This window comes from Phoenix dactylifera, chromosome 3 (assembly GCF_051530095.1).
Source record: "Phoenix dactylifera cultivar Ajwa chromosome 3, Ajwa_hap1_PhDact_Kaust_v1.1, whole genome shotgun sequence".
Lineage (NCBI taxonomy): Eukaryota > Viridiplantae > Streptophyta > Magnoliopsida > Arecales > Arecaceae > Phoenix > Phoenix dactylifera.
The window spans coordinates 43,595,367-43,615,886 of record NC_143192.1 but is presented as its reverse complement, the minus strand read 5'-3'; the positions used below and the strand labels follow the sequence as shown (position 1 = coordinate 43,615,886).

The following is a 20,520-nucleotide window of genomic DNA, read 5'->3' as shown; positions in this document are numbered from 1 at the left end:
CTATTCTAGTTCTAATAGCACTTACTTTCCAAATATAGATATAACTAATAAAAATAAACTCGACAAATCTAAAATTTTACAAAAAGTAGATCTTAACTTTTACATCAACTTTACTTTCTATCATTCTACCAAATTCTTGTCAAATTAAAAGATACATCCGGTCAAATATTTTTCTGACAAGAAAACTTTTGATTTGACTAGCTCATTTTAAGGCCCAAATGATAGAATTTAGGTTTAATCGCCAGGGGTGTGGTCCCTCTTAGAGGGGCACTACATCATAGAGCTTGAAAAGTTACTCGATTCAAAAAAAAAAATTTTTATCTCAATCGGATGTTGTATGACAAAATTATAGCCTTTAAAAGTTTGGTGTGCGATACAGCTTTCTAATATGGTGAATCTCACTCATGGACCCTATCCATCCTTACCTAGTGGCCAAAATAGACCACATCGAGTCTGGTGATCCTTCTAGATCAAGGCTCCTGCTGCTTAGGGTATTTAGTTCTTGCTAAATCATGATTGAAGATAAAAAAATACTTGCTTCCTTGCCTTTCAAATGAACCGCTTGGGTTTTCTTGGAGCTGTTTTCTTACATTGTTCTTCTTTGCTCTTAATCTCAACAATCTACTTGCTTTTTTTTGCATCTAAACTTTGTTGTTGAGTCGCTCCTTACTATCCTCCCTTATTGATGATTGTAACAATGATGGTGATGATGACTGTAACAATGATGGCGATGACCACTTCCTCTCAGTCTCGATCTCAGTCAATTGATCAGTGGACCCAAGGGGCAAGATCTTGGTCTATTAAGAGTAATGTCGGCTTACTTGTTGCAGGTGTTAATAAGTTACTTCGCTTGGACTGCGGTTGCAAGGTCTATATTATCTTGTATTCAAGAGGTGTTGACCGTAAACTCCTTTCTATCCTTTACGAGTCAATACTTTCTTTGCCACTTATAGAAGACTGCATTTCGATCCCATAGATACGAGCTCCTAAGGATAACCTAGCAAATATCTAAAGGAACTACTTTATATATTACCTCATCAATATACCTTTCAGCTATGGTAAATTAAAGGTACACTGCTTAGTGATCTTCAACTCGATGTCCTTCTAAATCTAGTCGAGAGGATAGAAGCATGGATGAGGCTTGATCTGCAACCCTAGCTTTTGAATAAGATTTTTAGAGATATGGTCCAGCTAGCTTCTAGGATCTACAATATCCTAAATAATGCTTTGCTTCACCTGAATTTTCAAGTGAAAGAGCTCCTCTCGTGCCTTTGGGTATGCCTTAGTTGTTGTCTCGGATTCCTCATCATCAAGCTCAACTTTGCATTTGCTTGCCTCTTTCTTCTTTGAATGCTTATCCTTTGATTTCTTCCTTTTTGCCTGCAACTCAGGGTGAAACTTAAAAAACTTCTTCTTGGTGTGTCCTCGGATGTTACAATAGTCGCGGTAATTTTGCTGAGCTATATTGGTTTACTTCTTGCTTTGCTCTCCTTCATGACCTGATTTTTCACCACCTTTTCTAAATTTATTGCCCTTCTTACCTTAAGCCAATGCTTCTTCTCGATCCTCATGGCCTTATGCTGATTTTGCTAATATTTTCAATTTTAAAGAGTTTCGACTCCTTCCAAATACTCTTATGGAGACCTCCGACGTGCTTTATAATAAATGTATGATCATTGATCAGGATCCTGAGTGAGATTACTTGCTTGTAGAACTCGATGGTGTATTTCTAGACAGATTGATCATACTTTTGCCACATGTATTACCACTTGATCCATCGATTCTTCTTGTAACTACTTGGGTAGAATTGCTTCTTGATTAGATCCTTAAATTTACTCCATGCCAAACTAGAGATGTTGTTATTCCTCATATACGAATTTCATCAAGCAAGGGTATGGCTAGAAAGCTTGAGGAGGGAAAAAGTTGCATTTTGGACATTGAAGTCCTATAGACAACGAAGTAGGTCTCAACTGGTCAAGCTAATTGTCCAACTTCTCTAAATCAATAGTCTCATAGTACACAGAGATCTTGATTTGAGCTTCGACTTTGAAAGGCTGAAGAGGAAGATTCCGAGTTCCAGCAAGTTACTCATCCTCGTTGGTAAAGTATAGATCTTTATCTCCAGACATTAGAGACAGTTTCACAACAAAAGTTGCTGGTGGTTGTCATACAGGTATCATCAATTGGGACACGATCTTGGTGAGTTGAGTAATATTATCCTCCAAATATGTGAGACATCCCTTCATCTAATCATTTATTGAGGTAGAACTAGCAGCCATAGTCGCATTTGTACTTCGATGTACTTTAAGTAAGGATAACTCTTCTCCTATCTACTTATATTGCTTGCATTAGGACCATAAATAAAGGTTAGAGGATCAAAGTCCTATCTAGTTTACATCCCCTTTTCTTTTATAATTGATAATCATAAGCTGAGATTAATGTCCTATATTTATAATGGTGAGCTCCGTCTTTGCACAATTCGGATCAGATTCCTCCTCTAATTATAATAACACTTATTTTCTTAAAATAGATATAGTCATAAGAAATAAACTTGAAAAAGCTGAAATCCTATAAAAGGTAGATCTCAATATCTGCATCAACTTTGCCTTCTATCGCTCCATCGAATTCTTCTCGAATTAAGAGATAAGCTTGATCGAAATCTTTTTTACAAAGAAAATTTTTAGTTTGATCAATTCTTTTTAGACCGAAATGATAAAATTTGGTCATGATAGCTCGAGCATATTATTTTTTAAGGAAGTGGCACTACGTTGTAAAGTTCAAAAAAGTTATCCCCTTTTTTTTATAAAAAATAATTATATCAATCGAACATCATATAAATATAACCAAGTTATAACCTCTATAAATTTGGCATTTGATTTATGATACCATGGAGGCTGCTTCTCCTTTCCATCTAACTCTGTTCAGTCAAAATAATTCATATTGAATATAATTAACGATCCTTCTAGATCAGCGATCTAGCCCATACTCATGCAACTAAATATAACAGGCCATGCGGCTCAAGAATGTACTTGGCTAGTTTTTTCCTGCGTGTGAACACGGAAGGAGCTGGCGGTGGAGGTCTCATCACGGAAGGTTTCTGTTGGGTGAGTTGATGGGCCCCGCTCTCTCTCTCTCTCTCTCTCTCTCTCTCTCTCTCTCTTTCTCTCGTGCTTCCCTGTTCGTCGATGACTTTGCTCGGATCCGGCCAGGCGTAGTCGCCATCAAGTCGATAACCAGCTACAGCTACCTCTTGCTGGCAACCCATGACAACTAGTTTTGGTCCCCTCCCTACGTGCATGCAGTTCTATGGACAATGGAAAAAGATCTCTTGCCGTCGTTGCTTTAGACATTAGACCTTGCCTGAAGTGCAATTCAAGGCGCAGCTTCCATTATTGGAGCTAGATGTTACCTGTTCAAACTCAGACCCGGTCCTTATGTCTGGCTATGAACTGTTAACAGATCAAGTATATATCTTCTTATCCAAAAGACTTTTTTTAAAAAAAAATCCTATCATCTCCAACAAAACTTCTTCATTATCTTAAATTCTGAATAAATAGAGGCTCGGGTAATTTCCAGAAAAAAATGAGGCTAAGGTTTGCCTATCCTTTCCTCCTCTTGAAAAGAAAAGGGAACTAAATCATCAATTACATTCCATGACGTGAGTGATCCAGGAACTCGTACGCCCCTATATATATATATATCGTTTTCCCGAGTAATCAAGATATTGATACAAACTATATTAAGATATTTATCAATCTAAAATAAATATACAGCAACTTCAAAGATCGATATTTTCCATTTAGTGGGACCTTACTGCACAGCGTACAGGTAGAGATATTTTTACTTTAGGCCATCATGAGAAGACTAGACGATTGCATGCTTGTTTCCTAACCTTACGAGTTCTACAGGGGACCGCATTGGAAAAACCAATGAACCTGTAGAAAATCATGCTCAGTCTTCGACATGCGTAAGACTTGGGACTCCTTGAGCCTAACGAGAGATGCTCCACGCCAAACACGATTTATGGGGAGCAATAGATTGACACAATTAATCATTGTCAACTCCTGTTGAGGATTGCATGGAAATTACTCCTCCATCAACCAAACCTTGGGATTAGAAGTCGGTGTGCAATCCAGGTAGAGAGCTCTTCAACAGTGGATCTCAACAGGCTAGACCTGAACACAAATAGGAGAATGCATCAAGAAAAGGTCGGGGTCGAGAGCCAAAAAAACCTACCAAGGGAGTTGCCTTTCCATAGCTGATGCAATGGGTTGTACTCTTGTTAGATTGACATCAAGGAAAAGAATATATCAATTTTGACATGACACGAGTTTGGCGCCAGAAGATGCTTGAGTGCTAACTAGATTCTCAAATGTATCTATTTGAAGGTGCTAACCAGTTGATTGTTGGATTTCCTTCATGGTTGTTGCAAGGAAGAGTCTACCAATTGTTTACCTTTGTCTTGCTTCAAAATAAAATATTTCTTAACAAAGGTTTATGGGGTCTTGAAGAACTAAATAAATACAAGCGAACGGAGCCAGGATTGACCATATGCTTCGAATAACCGGATCATTTTGTTAGCTCTAGGGGGCACGGATGCTATTATTTGAGTAATGGCCACCCCTAATGGACCCATCATGGAAGGACCCAGAAAGATAACAGCGGTTGGCCGGTCTCTGTATCTAAGGACTGTTTCCATCGACATATATTGACCGAAATGTGCAGTGAATTATTGTGTATCCGTGCACAAAAACAGAGTTCATTTTGACCTTTGAGGATTTCCGGACTCTTCCCGGGCCCCATCTTGGACGCTTCCCAAGGTGTAAACATGGAAACAAGTTAGAACCTTGCAAATGAGCCCACCACCATACAAAAGTGTGGCAGAGGAGTTGCCATCCTGTCAGACCCAAAGGCAAAGGACGAAGACATCGCCATGCTCTCTGAGTATGAGAAGGAAGAAGGAAAAAAGGAAAAAGACTTGGGGCGGAAGGAGAGATGAGTGAAAGGCTGTGAAAGAAAGGAACTAGCCCAAAGGCCATCCTTGTCCTATTGTTTGACAACTTCCCCATGGTGGGCTCCCACCTCATCCTTGACCAATTTGAACGGGAGGCAAGACCTGCTGCCCCGCCAACAGGCTAGTGCCTAAAATAGGAGAAATCATACTCTAACACGGCGTGCACTGCTACGTGGCTTTGTATTATGCCAATCATCTTACCTTCTTCCTAATATGACAAGTTTATTATGAATACAGAATGACTTGATGTCAAATGTCAAGTTTATTGATTTCGATAGGCAACAACCTTTTGAGAATCAATTCATGAAGATAGTCCTCTGCTATTCTTTGATTAATGCTAACAAGATTGGAAAGAGATTTGGAATTCATAGATTTGTTCGATCTAGGACTCCTTAATGTGATATGCCACAGAAATTGTTAGTGACTCGATGTCCATCCAGAGCTGCATGATATCAAATACAATCTACTCTTTTTTTATTATGATCGAGAGTCCCTCTCTACTCTTTTTAAATTAGACCCGAGAATATATATATATAATCATGCCTCTTATTTTTCCTCCTTCCAAAATTTCCATTATGCTATCTCGGATCTTAAGATGGGCCTTGCCTCTCAACATTAATGAAATGAGAAATAGTGGCAGCGATTCTCTAACTTACTAAATAATAGGCAAAGCTTAAACCTCAAGAATATAGGTATTTGGAAGATATATAATAAACCACTTCAGAAATGTACTGTAACTTGCTTGATAGGACTCTAATTTTGACCGGCATACTGAACAAGATCATTTATCTTGAAAAGGGAGCTATATGTCCTAGTTCCCCATCTAGTTCAATCCCCTTTGTCATGGTACTAGCATGGCATTTGAAAGAAAGCCATCTAATTTAATGGATCACACAACTCCTATGAACAAATCCCCTCTTTAATATTATTGGGATGAAAATTGGATGGGGAACTGTGCTAAGTACAATAGCAATACTTTTCTACGCACGCAAGGTCATAAGTGTAGGTCATGAGTCCTCTATTTGAATTTGTCTTGAGTCAGTGTTCCCCAGGTATTTTGGTCCTAGTGTAACATGACCCATTGCATTGGACCATCAAGTACGGCTTGCTCTATGTAAACCATTGAAGGGAAGGGGAAGTGTGATTAGAGAAATATGATTTAACTTCACCAAAGCTTGCTTGACGGATTAAATGAGAGCAACACCAATGTTAGATATTTTGTTTGATATGATTTAAAAATAGTTCTGAAGCTAATAAAGTTACATAATTCCTTCAAGCAGCAGAAAGTGTATCGAATTGATAATTTAATGGTGATGTATTTTTCAATAGTTCTCAATAGGCAGGCTGACCACCTTGCGTAAGTAATCAAAGTAGGAAACACTCTATTAATATGATGATATGAAAATCCACACTCGGTGAAAAATTGAAATTGATACTAAGATGGGTAGGAAAAACAAGGACGACACCTTTTTATTTATGCATAATATGTTAAGTTATTCATATACATGCAAATGCTTGAAACTTGTGCAACATCTTCGGTAGAAGATTATTCCTTCATTTTAAATGCTTGAGTTCATCCAATAGAAGAATCTATCCTTCTACTAATTAATTAGTCTAGGAACTAGCTCCTCACCAAGTAAGGAAGTTATAAAAGTTCATAAAAACATGAGAGATTCTTCTAATCATGGCAGAATTAATGTGAAAATATGTGAGAGAATTCAGATCATAGTGAGATTCACACTCACATAGATGCACACAATGAAGTAACAAGAAAAATTGAAAGGTATGTTGAATTAAATTTATGCAACAACTTGAATTTGGTTGGCATGCATTGAATTAATTGTAGAATCCTTTCAATGATGTGGATAATTAATCATCCATTAATATTGTTTATCAAATATATTGAAAGCACTAGATATCTTCTTCTTCACACATGCGCAAGGATGGAGACATACTGTATCTATTATCAATAGCCTCTCAAAATCCATTTAAAATAAATAAGTCGTTTAAAATGTTAATCATTGTTGGCTAAAAATCGAGCATTTGAGTTTCCTTTTATAAAAAATCATATCTCGGACGACCTAATTAATTCTACAACAAATTACTATATTTTTGTGCATGTAACATCTTAAAATAGATAGGCAAATAGGTTAAAAAGAATCTAGCAAAAAACGATTAGAAAAGTATAATATAAAACTTCCACCATTGTGGCAAGTATTTATAAATAATTATTATAATTGAAAGAAACTAAGTCATGATGTGGACCTAATAGCTAAATTTATGAAATAATGCCGATGATATAAGCTGCAAAGAGAGCCATGACTGAAAAGTATTGCGACTATTGTCCAAGAAAGTTGTAATGGATATGGTATATCTTTACCAATAACTTTAATTGCTTAAAATATTTGATCATAATGTTGATCGATAGTAAAAAATAACTATCTTTCTTGCAAAATTGGTGAATAATTATTATATTGGAAGCAAAATGTTTAAGTATTTACCATTTGTGATACCATCACAGTTGTTTCTACAATTAATACATAGCAAAATGATATTTTCATTCAAGACAATGATATGGTTTTGATTGGATGTTATTTTGGCTAGCAATCATTTGCAAATATATGAATACTATGCCAAATAGTGGCAATCCAAGGTGTAACTTATTACACATACAGATCATTTGTCCCAAAATCATTAATTGTTGGAGGAGTTAAGAATTTATATTCCTAATGTACCTTTCTTGACATCCCATCAGCTGTCTAGAATGAAAAAACTTGTAAGCGCACATCACTATTCGTGGGAAACATAGCGTTATATCCTATCATCCGGCTCGCATTACAAGTTTTTTCATCACATTGAAGTGAAAAAACTATGGAGCCCCCCTTTTTTTTTTTGTTGCTGCTAAAAAAGGCATTTCATACAATACGGATACGAATACACCCAGTAAAATCTGCAACCAAAAGGTCCTGAAATGCATCTGACAAGTCATCCTCACCAACCCATAAGGTGCCTTTTGAGTAGCTCGCAACATACGCCGCCACCCAGTCTGCCGCCCCGTTAGCCTCACGATATACATGCATAGCTCGAAAAGTATTCCTCTCCCTCACCATCAACCATATGTCACGGAGCAAAGGATGAACTCTTCTATCGCTGTGAGTGCCCTGCCGGACCCAGCTGATCACCATGGCTGAATCGCGCTCCAAGAGAATGGAACTCGCCTGAAGTACATGTCGTGCATACCGCAATTCCATCCAAGCCGCTCGCAGCTCTGCCCCTGGGACCAAGGTATCGAAGATCTGATAACCCCTTGCTGCCACTGTGCTGGAGCTCGGACCCCTGATAACAAACCCTACCCCTCCCCTCTTGCCCCCATCTAGGACCGAGCCAACAAAATTGACCTTGAGGAAACTCGGGGGTGGGGGCTCTCAGGTGAAAAACACTGTATGAGAAGCTGCCGAAGCAGTATGGGGGCCCCAGGTGTCCCAAGTTGTCAAAAATCTATGCTTTGAACCTACATGAAAGAACTCTGCTGCCTGTGCCCGAGCCCGCTCCATCACGAACCGTGGGGACGAATTGTGCTCGCCAAACACTCGGGCATTCCTAGCCATCCATAGCTGGTAAGCGATGCAGGACGCCCTAATAGCCACCAGGCGCATCTGAGGGGAGCTAAACCAACGCCGAACCTCCTCCAAGAAGCAATCCCTCCGACTCCACGCACCCTCTGGGATCCCAAACAGCCTCTAGGTCCACCTCGCCTAGACACACTGGAATAGTGCATGATCTACTGTCTCGTCCACCTCATAGTACAGGCATACAGGAGAGATGCTAACACCACGTCGGTTCAACGCCGAGCTCGTCGGCAGGCGGTCCCAGGCTACCTTCCGGATGAATAGTGCAACCCTCTGGTGTAGCCCAAACCTCCATACCCAGCCACAGTCCCTACCCAGCTCTAACTCCTGCTGGATAACCCGACAAACATTACCAACCTTGACCCTGGCCCTGCAAGTGGTGCTCCATACCCTGACATCTGGACCTGCTGATTCTGGAACGGAGAGAGCCCGTACCCGCTCTGTTAAGTGCTCCCCGAACAACTGGCCCAGTCCGTCGGCGTCCCACTCTGCCTCCCCCGACCTAAGGAGGTCGCACATCCGGAGCTCCGCAGCCCCCTCACCACTAATCATCGTCGGCCACAAACTCAACGAAAGTGCGTCCACCCATGGGTCCTCCATCACATCAATGCTCCGTCCGTCGCCAAACAACCACTTAGAATGTGCCAGGGCCATAGGCACATACCTCCCAATCTCCCACCACATGAAGGAGCTCCTCCGACCGCCCACCACCGGTCCAGCTAAGCCTGCCCGACCATATCTACTGATCATGACCTGACTCCAAAATCCGCATGGCTCCAGAACAATTTGCACTGCCCGCCGCGCCAAGAGTGCCTCTCGCCTCGCCAGAAGTGACTGCACCCCCAAACTACCCTAACTCAGAGGCAGACAAACTCTCTTCCAGGCCACCAGGTGTACCCCATAGCTCCTCCCAAAGGAGCCCCACAGGAAACTGCGTATGAGCCGCTCTATCCCTACCAGCACCGCCTTCAGCACAATATTATGGGCCATAAGATAAACAGGCATGGAACAAAGAACTGACCTGACCAACGTCAACCTGCCCATCATAGAGAGTGATGAGGCCTTCCAACCCTCAAGCCTACTCTGCACCAAAATGGAGCACTCTGCCCTCCGCAAGGTAGGCTGGGTTTTGGGCTCAAATTGGGCCAGTACGGTACTGCTTGGACCCGCATCTCATTGTTTGTCGCTGAGAGCTCCTCAAGTTCCCATCCATGGGCCAGATCGGATACAACAATCCAAGTTCCATGGGCTGATGGGTACGACCCTGCGATGGGGTCGCAGGTTCCAAGTTCCAGCCTTTTAGGGTTTTTAGTCGAGCCGTGGGGGGGCGTTCTGCAGTTTTCGAGTGGCCGTTGCCTTGGTTCTCAGGTATGTTTCTTTGCGCATAATCTTTCGTCCTCGATTACATATTGTTTAGATTGCGCATAATCTTTTATTGATTTTCTTTTATTTTCCTCTTCTGGTCACTTGTCTTGACTTTGTTTTGTCTGTGAATGGTCGGTTCTTGGAAAGGTTCTTCCCTCAATGATCTCTTGGTCTCGTTTAGGGTCAAGTCCTACCACTTTTTGGTGGATTATGTTGGCAAGAATTCTGTTGGCCTATGTGATCTTCTTTCCTTCCTGATGCGGTGCAACAATGGAGGTATAATCACTTGATTTCAGACCAAGAAGGCAAAAAAATTTAGTTGGAGGAGTTCCTAGACCATGCGCTGGCTTCGAGCTTCGGTTTTCAGCTTGGTTGATCGGGTTGTTATATGGGGATGTTGAATCTAGATGGATTTAGGGGCATAAATTTGATTTGAATTATAAGGATCGGCTGGATTCTTCTCATAGAATGATCAACCTCACAAAGAAATAGGTTCTTCAACAATCACAGGCTGCTTTACGTTAGATTCGCATGCATAGCACATACGTGCCCCGCATGATGAATGTGCTTACGTAGGTTATAGCTATCATCCATTGAATCTTCATGATTCATTAAGTTGCATGAAGTATAGGAGTATCGTGGATAATGCGGGATTTAAGCGGCAATCTTTTGGATATCCTGAGTGCTATCTATCCAGATGCATAACATGTTCTCCCCTTGAAGGCATTCTTTCATTCACTTGAAGTCTTAGTGTCATGCTCCTTGATTCGGATGCAAAGGGTAAATATTTGGTAGTGCTTCCAAGGATTATTTGATTTGCTTGGCTGATATATTTGGGAGAGAGGTGATCCCCACATCAAGATTGAATCATGAATTCTTAGGGATTTTGTTTGGTAGAATTGATCCTTTCTCTGCCTGGTGGTTTACAGTGTATTTAGATTATGGGTGCCCGTGGATTGGTCCAGTCGGGCTGGGGTCAGGTCAAATTTGTGTTGGACTGAAAAACCCTTAACCATGCCTAACCTATTTATAATTAGGTTGTGAAGAATCAATAAAAACCCATATCCTACCAAGACTCGTATCCAATTTTCAGATCCAACTGTGACTTCTCTTGTATACATGAAACCAAAAATTTCTGTTTGGTGAAAAGCTTTCCAAATTCAAGTTTATATCCTTTTCCATTTCTGCACCTTCTATTTTAACAATTAAACTCCTCCTAAAAAAGGTCAACTTTCAAAATGCAAAGATTTTAAAGAAGAGAAAGGATAAAATCATGATTTGAAATTAGAATACTCCAAAAATAATCTTAGATATTCATATTTTATAAAGTCTGAGGGCTTGAAACACCCTTGAGAAACTTTTGGAATGTCTATATATGAGTTGAGTATAGCAACCTGAAGCCATGAAAGACCTTGTACATATGACGATTTAGACTCTACTTTGGTGATATCATGGTGTACGAGAAACATAGAATATGGATTTTTATTATTAATTTTGATCTACTATTTGCAAAGGGTAGGGATCTAGATTATTATCCAGTTACCTCATGTTGCTCTAGATTACAAATGAGGCCTACTATTGATTAATAGGTGACGACATGATTATTATCCAATATAGATGCTAATCTTAACATTTGCGGAGTCAGCAAGATGACATGATATGACTTTGCGTGGACCTTTAACTTCAATAGCATGAATGGCATATTACAGTGTTGAGCATTTTATGAACAGCTCTACCACTCCAATTACCAACTATGCTAGCTTGAACAGTAATTTAATATGGAAGGGATATGGTTAGGTAAAATGGCATTAGAGTTTGGATTGCTGGAAGTCGTGAGTTCAAATTTTCTTTGAGTCAATTATTTATTTGATTAACTAGGTTGTCTTCTTATCTCCATTTCAGTCTCCATGTGTATGATCTTGGCTGCACACAAGGAGGGATGTTAAGCTTGACATGCATTGTTGGTTCATTCTCAAACAACTTAAGCTTTTTGATTCTGGTAGTTAGTTAACAATTATGACCTCCTGCATAACTGCCATTCGTATAAATGCTTTAAAGTAAGTCCTCTTGATTGCTTGTCAATTCCCATCTATCAAATACTCTTTCCTCTCAAATTAATTACATGTGTCAAACATGCCTAACGAGTCTAATGGTTGGGTGGCTTGTATATCTAGCAGATATTATTGGTCTTAAACTTCAAACCCATCTATAAAATTAGATTGAGTTCATATTTAGATAGCCATATAAATAAATATATTTACTAGTGTGTGGCTGACTCATATGCCACCCCCAAGTGTCAACATTTGAAGATCTTTTTTACTGTTTAAGGTAAGGAATGATTTTCGAGTACTTGCCCCACTGAAATTTAAAATAAGATAATCTCTTTATTTGAGAGTTTTTGACTCATTGCAATGGAAAGTCGTGTAAAATTCCAGGCTATGTCTAGAAGCGGAATAAATTAATATAGTGTAAATGGGTTAACTTACTCCTACTCCTTGTTACTTCGGAATAAATTACTCCATGCTGCATGGTGGAGTAATTTTTCTTGGATTAAGTAGAGTAAATGGATTTCGAAGGCAAAAAGTTGTGTACTAACTTTTAAAAAATACTCGTTTTGCCCTTCTGAATAGTGATTTAACCAAGGTATTCCAATGAGTATTTTTTGGCCAAAAAAAGGGTGTAATAACTAGGTTAAGTACCTTTTGCTCTTATTCCGCTTCTAAACACTGCATAAATATAGTGTTGTTGGCTACATATTGGGGTAGGTGAAATAAACCATTCTAGTTTTTTATTCCTGCCTTGTCTAAATTAATAGATGTATAATGTGGTCCTTATGCTCATGAAGTTTAGGGTTCATTCCCTGGCAGCTTAAGCTTTTGGGTTCTAGTGGTTAGTAACAATTACAGTCTCCTGCATCATTGTCATTCATATAAATGCTTTAAAGAAATAACTCTTGGGCTATTAGATTCCCATCTATCAAATACTCTTCCATTCAACACATATATCGCACATTCCTAATAGGAACAAATATGTATGTGGTTCATATGCTGTTCATACGCCTAGCAGATGTTCACCAGTGTTAAACTTCAAACCCATCTATTTTATTAGTTTGAGCTCATATTTAGATAGCCATATAAATAAATTTATTTACTAGTGGGTGGGTAACTCCTATCCACTTCAAATGCAAACACTATAAGATTCCTTTTATCAATAAACTGCTTAAATTAGGAGGTTGAGTTTCAACTGCTTGCCCTACTATGATTTAAAATAAGAAAACCTTGTTGTTTGAGTTGATTTTTTCGCTCCTTGCAGTGGATAGTCCTTAAAACTCGAAGTATGGTGCTGTTTGCTGCAAACTGGGGTAGGTGAAATAGGCCACTCTAGGTTTTTTCCCCTTGTCTAAATTAATTGCTGTATACCGTGGCCCTCAAGATTGTCAAGGTTAAGGTTCAAAAACTACTTCTTGTGCTGTCTTCTAGATTTTATGCAAAGAGAACAATAACTATGTACTAAGACAAAAAAATGGGTGCTTTTGATGACCGTGTCAATAGGTTTTCTGTTGTCTCCCGCCTGTGATAATAATTTCTTCCCAAGGAATAGCAGAACCAAGTTTTTTTAAAACATATGTATATATCAGAGTGTTTGGCCACTAGGGGCTCAGTTTAATTCTTCTATTGAAATTTCTTTCGTTGGAGCTGTGACTATTAACTTATAGAGGTGGGAAAGGTCTGCATATCTTTGCTTAACCTCCACCCTTATCTGGAGGAATGGCCTGATGCGGTGGTTACCCTTGTCCTTTTTTGTTGTGTGCTACCCTTGCCAAATGAGAACAATAAACTCATTGAGCTTACTCATAGAAATGGAAATGATTTAATCAGTTGTTACTAGTACCATATTGCATTTATTGCAAAACAATATGCCAAGTCATCTAGCTTGGTAGATTCTCAACTTGATTATGCTTCAGGCCTGAACTATGCCGCTTTAGTGGTGCAAAAATTTACCCGAGCAAGGGTATTAGATTTTTGCGTGCTGATTCTCTGGTAAAATCGCACTTCTTAGTTGCACTTCTTGGCTAACAGTTGATTAATTGTGCCTATGTCTACGCTACAAATTGAATGTTCTTTGTTTTTCTGGCCTCTAATTTATGTCTTTTGATTGCTGTAGGTCTTTTGTTCGCGAAAAATGGAAGCATTACTTCCACAATCAACTGAAATCTCGAAGCTTAACAGGACTGCAATGTATAGGAAGCAGCATAAAAAGGTGATTCTGTTCTTTTCCATATGTTTAGTACTTACGTCCACTTTTCATATTATTGTAGATCTTTTCTTTCATCTGATCATTTACTTATATCTTTTCTGATTTTGCAACCAGGATATCCATGCAGAAGCTGTGAAAAAAGAGATGCAGAACAACCGAAAGCCCATATTCTAGGTCAATAGTTGGCTCTACTTTAGAGGTGATTCGGAAGAGAACTGAAAAACCAAAAGTCGGTGATGCTGCCAGAGAGGCTGCTCTTTGGTATGCTCTGCTCTTTTCTTGCATCTTATTTTCGTTGTTCTATATGTCCGATCTTTCCTTTGGGTTCTACTGTTGTGCTATATGATTCTGTATGCAACAAATATTTTTTTGGTGAAGATTTTGGCTTTAATTTAATATTGGCATCTGACCAGAGATCTCACTGCTAGGTTTATTTTAGTTACAGTTGTTTGATAATTTTAAAATTGCTATTTTAATTATAATATACTTGGTTACTTTACTTTTTTTTTTTCCTGTGAAAATGTTCAATCTTCATGTAAAATTATTGGGACTCCAATCCGTCCATAAATTATAATCAAAATTTGTTTATGAGAAGCTTTTGATGCATAAACATGATTTAGGCCCCATTTGGCAAAACTGTTGGCAGTAGAGCTCTCGAAAGTAGAGTTTTTGAAGTAGAGCTTTTTGAGGTAGAATATTTATAAAAAGCTATTTGTTGTTTGGTAACTAAATTTCTAATGTATTGTAGAAATTTAATATATATTTGGTAAACAAACTAAGAAAGTATTTTTGATATGACAAAATGACCATAAAGGACATTGCATGGTATTATACAACACAACATAATAAAATATAATATGTATTAATACATAAATATATGATATAATATAATATTATTGTAATGTAATATAATATTATTATAATATAGTAATATAATATTATATACTGTAGCATAATAATATAACATAATTTAATATATATAATATAACATATCAATGCATTATGATATAATGTAATATAATATTATATTTATAGTATAATACAATAATAAAGGTATGAAATATTATAATTATTATCATTATATATTAATATTTTATTAATATATGTTTTTAGGAAATAATTTTTGGGTTTCTTGATATCTTGTTGGGACTCCTATATATTTCTATAATATAAAGAGACATTTTCTATAATTACAATATTTTATTATTGGTATTTTGGTCCAAAAAGAAAAAAAATTATAAATCAAAATAGCTTTCTGTACAATAATAAAGGTATAAAATATTATAATTATTATCATTATATATTTGTTGTAGGATGGGGTTCCGAACTTTAGTCCCACATCGGCTAATCAGCGGAAAGGTCTGTGCCTTATAATGAGGAGGCCTAAAACCTTTCCTCGCGAGACGCCTTTTAAAGGGCAAAACCGTGAGGGTAGGGGCAGTACCTTCGCGGACCCCCTGCGCCGTATGGTCCAGAGGCAGTACCTTCGCGGCCCCCCTGGCGTGCCGTCGGCAATTCCAGAGCGGACAATACCTCGGGAGGGACGCAGTCGCTTTTCCTGCTCGGCCGGTGTGTGGGCTGTTGCCGGGGTGAAACCCCGCAACAGATGGCGCTAGAGGAAGGCCCCGGCCGCGCACAGACCTTCCCGCTGGGGGGGCTGTGTTGTGGGATGGGGTTCCGAACTTTAATCCCACATCGGCTAATCAGCGGAAAGGTCTGTGCCTTATAATGTGGAGGCCTAAAACCTTTTCTCACGAGGCGCCTTTTGAAGGGCAAAACCGTGAAGGTAGGGGCAGTACCTCCGCGGACCCCCACGCCGTACGGTCCAGGGGCAGTACCTCCGCGGCTCCCCTGGCGTGCCGTCGGCAATCCCAGAGCGGACAATATCTCGGGAGGGACGCAGTCGCTTTCTCTACTCGGCCGGTGTGCGGGCTGTTGCCGGGGTGAAACCCCGCAACAGATGGCGCTAGAAGGAGGGCCCCGGCCGCGCACAGACCTTCCCACTGGGGGGGCTGTGTTGTGGGATGGGGTTCCGAACTTTAGTCCCACATCGGCTAATCAGCGGAAAGGTCTGTGCCTTGTAATGAGGAGGCCTAAAATCTTTCCTCGCGAGGCGCCTTTTGAAGGGCAAAACCGTGAGGGTAGGGGCAGTACCTCCGCGGACCCCCACGCCGTACGGTCCAGGGGCAGTACCTCTGGACCCCCGGGCGTGCCGTCGGCAATCCCAGAGCGGACAATACCTCGGGAGGGACGCAGTTGCTTTCCCTGCTCGGCCGGTGTGCGGGCTATTGCCGGGGTGAAACCCCGCAGGGGGGGCTGTGTTGTGGGATGGGGTTCCGAACTTTAGTCCCACATCGGCTAATCAGCGGAAAGGTCTGTGCCTTATAATGAGAAGGCCTAAAACATTTCCTCGCGAGGCGCCTTTTGAAGGGCAAAACCGTAAGGGTAGGGGCAGTACCTCCGCGGACCCCCTGGCGTGCCGTCGGCAATCCCAGAGCGGACAATGCCTCGGGAGGGGCGCAGTCGTTTTTCCTGCTCGGCCGGTGTGCGGGCTGTTGTCGGGGTGAAACCCCGCAACAATATTAATATTTTATTAATATATGTTTTTAGAAAATAATTTTTGGGTTTCTTGTTTTCTTTGTTGGGACTCCTACATATTTCTATAATATAAAGAGACATTTTCTATAATAACAATATTTTATTATAGGTATTTTGGTCCAAAAAGAAAAAAAATTTATAAATCAAAATAGCTTTCTGATGTATGCCAAAACTGCTTTTCTAAAGAAGCTCCATTTTGGAGCTTCTTCCAAAAAGCTGTTTTAGCTTTTTAGCAAAGCTAAACCAACTTTTTTTTTCTTTAACCAAACACCTCTATTCCATCCAAAAGTACTTTTGGAGAGTCAGAAAATGCTTTCTGACCCAAAAAAGCTCTGCCAAATGGGGCCTTAGTGCATGGGGCTGTTTGTGTTGCTAATTAAATAGTCATAATTTGGAATTTCTTTTTGGGTCAAGTTTTCTTCTTATTTTTTTAAAAAGAAAATTTTGTATATTAGGATTAGTGAGTCATGACATTATGACTCAGGTTTTGGTATGAAGTATTTTAACAGGCTTTGGTAAGGTAAGAAATGTCTTTAATTTAAAAGCTTTTTCTTTCAGGAGAAAGAACATAGTTACCTTAAGGCTAACTTTGTGTGCGGATGCTGTTTTGGCTGCAATCACATGTTAGAAAGCTGACTCTGAGATGTACATCGTTTCTTGGATGTATGTTGATTAGTTGTGTCAGTGTGGCCAATATTATGCATTAATACAATATTCCTATTTAAAAAAACATTTCCTAAGAGGCCTGTTTTAAATCAAAATCAGTATAATAACTGTTGAAATTGTTCCATATATGTACATATGTATGTTCTTATGGTTCTTTTGATATGTTGCCCATTAATAAGAAAATCTAGTGAAAAAACCATTAATCTTCATCTTTGCTGCAGCAACATGCACTATGAGTTGATTGTAGGGTAATCGATATCAAAATCTATATCAAGGCTTCATCGTCTCACATAAATTTTGTTTTGATGTTTCATACAGTTATAGGGAATGAAGTGCTTTGTTTATTGACAGAATTATTTCCTTCATTTATCTATCCTGTATAAGATGTAAGACAAAATCTGTATTGTTTATGGTTTTACTGATTTAGATCATAGATAATGGCAGGTATGTTTGTATAATTGGGCTAGAGTTAGGTGACGTGACTTAATGAGGTATGGTCTTCCAATCAAGGTCTTCTGTGTATTGTGTGATGATTGTGATGGGATGGGCTAAATGCGCTATATGTACACTGCACACAGCATGAGGTCTATTCGGTCATGGTCTATCTTGCAAAATAAGGATAGAGAGTCATGATAGGGAGATTGAGATTTTTGTTTGTGTACTACATGGATGGTGCTACTTGACACCATGCATGGTCCTTCCAATCATATGCTCTCGCATGCGTGACTTCAGCACCGCAAAGTTCTGTGATCATGAATAGCTACCATGTCATTCATGTTGGAGAGGAGTAGCTCTCATTTATTCTAAAAGATGTCCACATGCATTTTAGTACAATACATAGCGTAGCAGAGAGTCAAAGGAGAACCGCATGTCTTCAAGATGAACGATGTGGTGGCTATACATAGTGGTACCGTGCTTTATGGTGCAAAAGTTGCACCGCAGAGGATCCCGTTTCTATATGAGATGGTTATGATTTGGAGACCAGTTCTCTCACAGTTTAATCTTGAATTTGAGAAAATCTCGATCGTAGAATTTCATTGATTACATCTAGGTCCCTTCTTCGACAAGGTTTTGCATGTACCTATTGCTGGCGATCTCACATGAGTGTTATTAGGAGTGATATAGAAGTCGTTTCTTCAACCTAGTTCATATTACGTTAGAGTTTAGACCAATTCTTTCCGGCCACCTTGAACAAGAATCTCATTGGCAATTACACCTAAAATTGTGTCTTTATCCTCTCTTAATATTAAAATATTATTTTTTGGAACACAGATTATTGATGCTCGAATTGCCGATGACTGGAAGGTGGTGCGTTGGTGGCACGTCTACTTCAAAATATCTTAATACTTCTAGAGCCACAAACAATGCTCTTCGCCAGTGGACGAGTCACTTCTCCTTCAAAGCTTCTGGTCTCCTGTGGCACCACCACCTGGCGTGATCTTGGGGACGATTCAAGCTGAAGCTTTAAAGTAATTTTCAAGCTATAAACTCTCCGTTACGGTAGACTCCAACGCCCACACCCTTCTTGTTTTAAGACGAAGCAATCATAAGAACCAAACGCAAAGGGAAGTAAATAAATAACTCCATCTCCTTTGACAAAACCAGTAATGTCGCAGGACTAGTTCCATGGCCTGTTGTGTAATTGCTGTATGATGACGTGCTGCACTTGTAATTGGATACAGTGCAAGGATTACGAGTAGTACTAAAAGAGCCCGCCACTTTGAATCTGGGCAAAATTTGCAGGGAAAATGGCTGGACCAGGTGTATTATATGGGTAGATGCCATGTTTCACCCTAGGTGATCTTTCAATGACATTTCAGGTTGTTGAAAATATTTCGTTCAAAAATTGAATCCAGGATCTTGATTGCTAAACAGAGTGGTGTTTAAGCCAAACTCCAACTCATAAAAATGAGATTATACTATTAATTAACTAAATAAAGTAAACAATTATATCCTTTGTCTCTGTCATTTGGCTCAACTGGCACGGTGAAATGGGGATGGCAGAGTCTCTTCTTGCTCCCAAATAATGCATGAAGGGAAAAAGAAAGGGAATGGAAACAACAATACATCATTGTTCATTACAAAAGCTTTTGTTTCAAGTACCTGTAAAATTCTGTGATGGTATGTCATAATTTGTACCTGCACGAAAATATAACAATTAACCAAAATATCCATGATAAAATATAATAATTATATAAATTATCCTTTTAATAATTATTTAACTAATTTTATTATCTAGCTAAAAAATTTATTATATTATAAAAAATTAATTTATCCTAATAATTATAATATTTATATTTTTATTATTGTATTATATTATAAATATAATATTATATTATATTATATCATAATATATTGATATGTTATGTTAAATAATTTAATATTATATTAAACTATTATGCTATAGTATACAATATTATATTGCTACATTATAATAATATTATATTGCATTATAATAATATTATAATATATCATATGTATTAATATATATTATATTTTATTATGCTTTGTTGTATAATACTATGCAATGTCCTTTATGGTCATTTTGTCATACCAAAAGTATTTTGTTAGTTTGTTTTTCAAATACATGTTAAAGTGGCACAACACTTTAATGCAGCTACCAAATAGCAAACAGCTTTTTATAAAAGCTCTATTTTAGCAATTTCTATTTTTAAAAACTCTACTTTAAAAAGCTCTACTGCCAATAGTTTCGTCGCACATGGCCTCATGCTAGTAATGTACACATTTAGTTTGGTATCAAATATAGGGCGGTGGAAGTGTGGCTTCAGCTTCTCCCGGACCAAAGCCATTTCGATTAGGCTATTTCTTCCAATATTGACCCAACGTGAAAAGCCTCCACTTCAAGCCAACCGACTCCGTCAAAAGTTAGACACGTTCTTCATCGAATTTTTGAGCCTGGATCAAATTGGTCCCCTGCCTGTCCATACGTGGATCAATCCGGGATGGTTGATTACTTTTTTGTTACTTCTC

General features: G+C 38.9%; 1 protein-coding gene across 3 annotated transcripts; it reads left to right on the top strand.

Annotated features, from left to right (window-relative positions):
- The first annotated feature begins 9,876 nt into the window (after positions 1-9,876).
- On the top strand, positions 9,877-19,401 carry LOC103714150 (large ribosomal subunit protein eL24-like). Of its 3 annotated transcripts, XM_088718533.1 has the most exons (5): positions 9,877-10,011; positions 14,173-14,268; positions 14,380-14,526; positions 17,964-18,020; positions 18,802-19,401. In XM_088718533.1, the coding sequence occupies exons 1-3, from the start codon at positions 9,913-9,915 to the stop codon at positions 14,437-14,439; spliced, it is 255 nt and encodes an 84-aa protein (XP_088574659.1). In that variant the 5' UTR covers positions 9,877-9,912; the 3' UTR covers positions 14,440-14,526; positions 17,964-18,020; positions 18,802-19,401. The 3 variants fall into 3 exon arrangements, 2 of the variants coding, with proteins under 2 accessions (XP_088574659.1, XP_088574658.1); XM_088718532.1 differs by lacking the exon at positions 17,964-18,020; XR_015976427.1 differs by lacking the exons at positions 9,877-10,011; positions 17,964-18,020 and adding an exon at positions 10,018-13,369.
- The last annotated feature ends 1,119 nt before the right edge of the window (positions 19,402-20,520 follow it).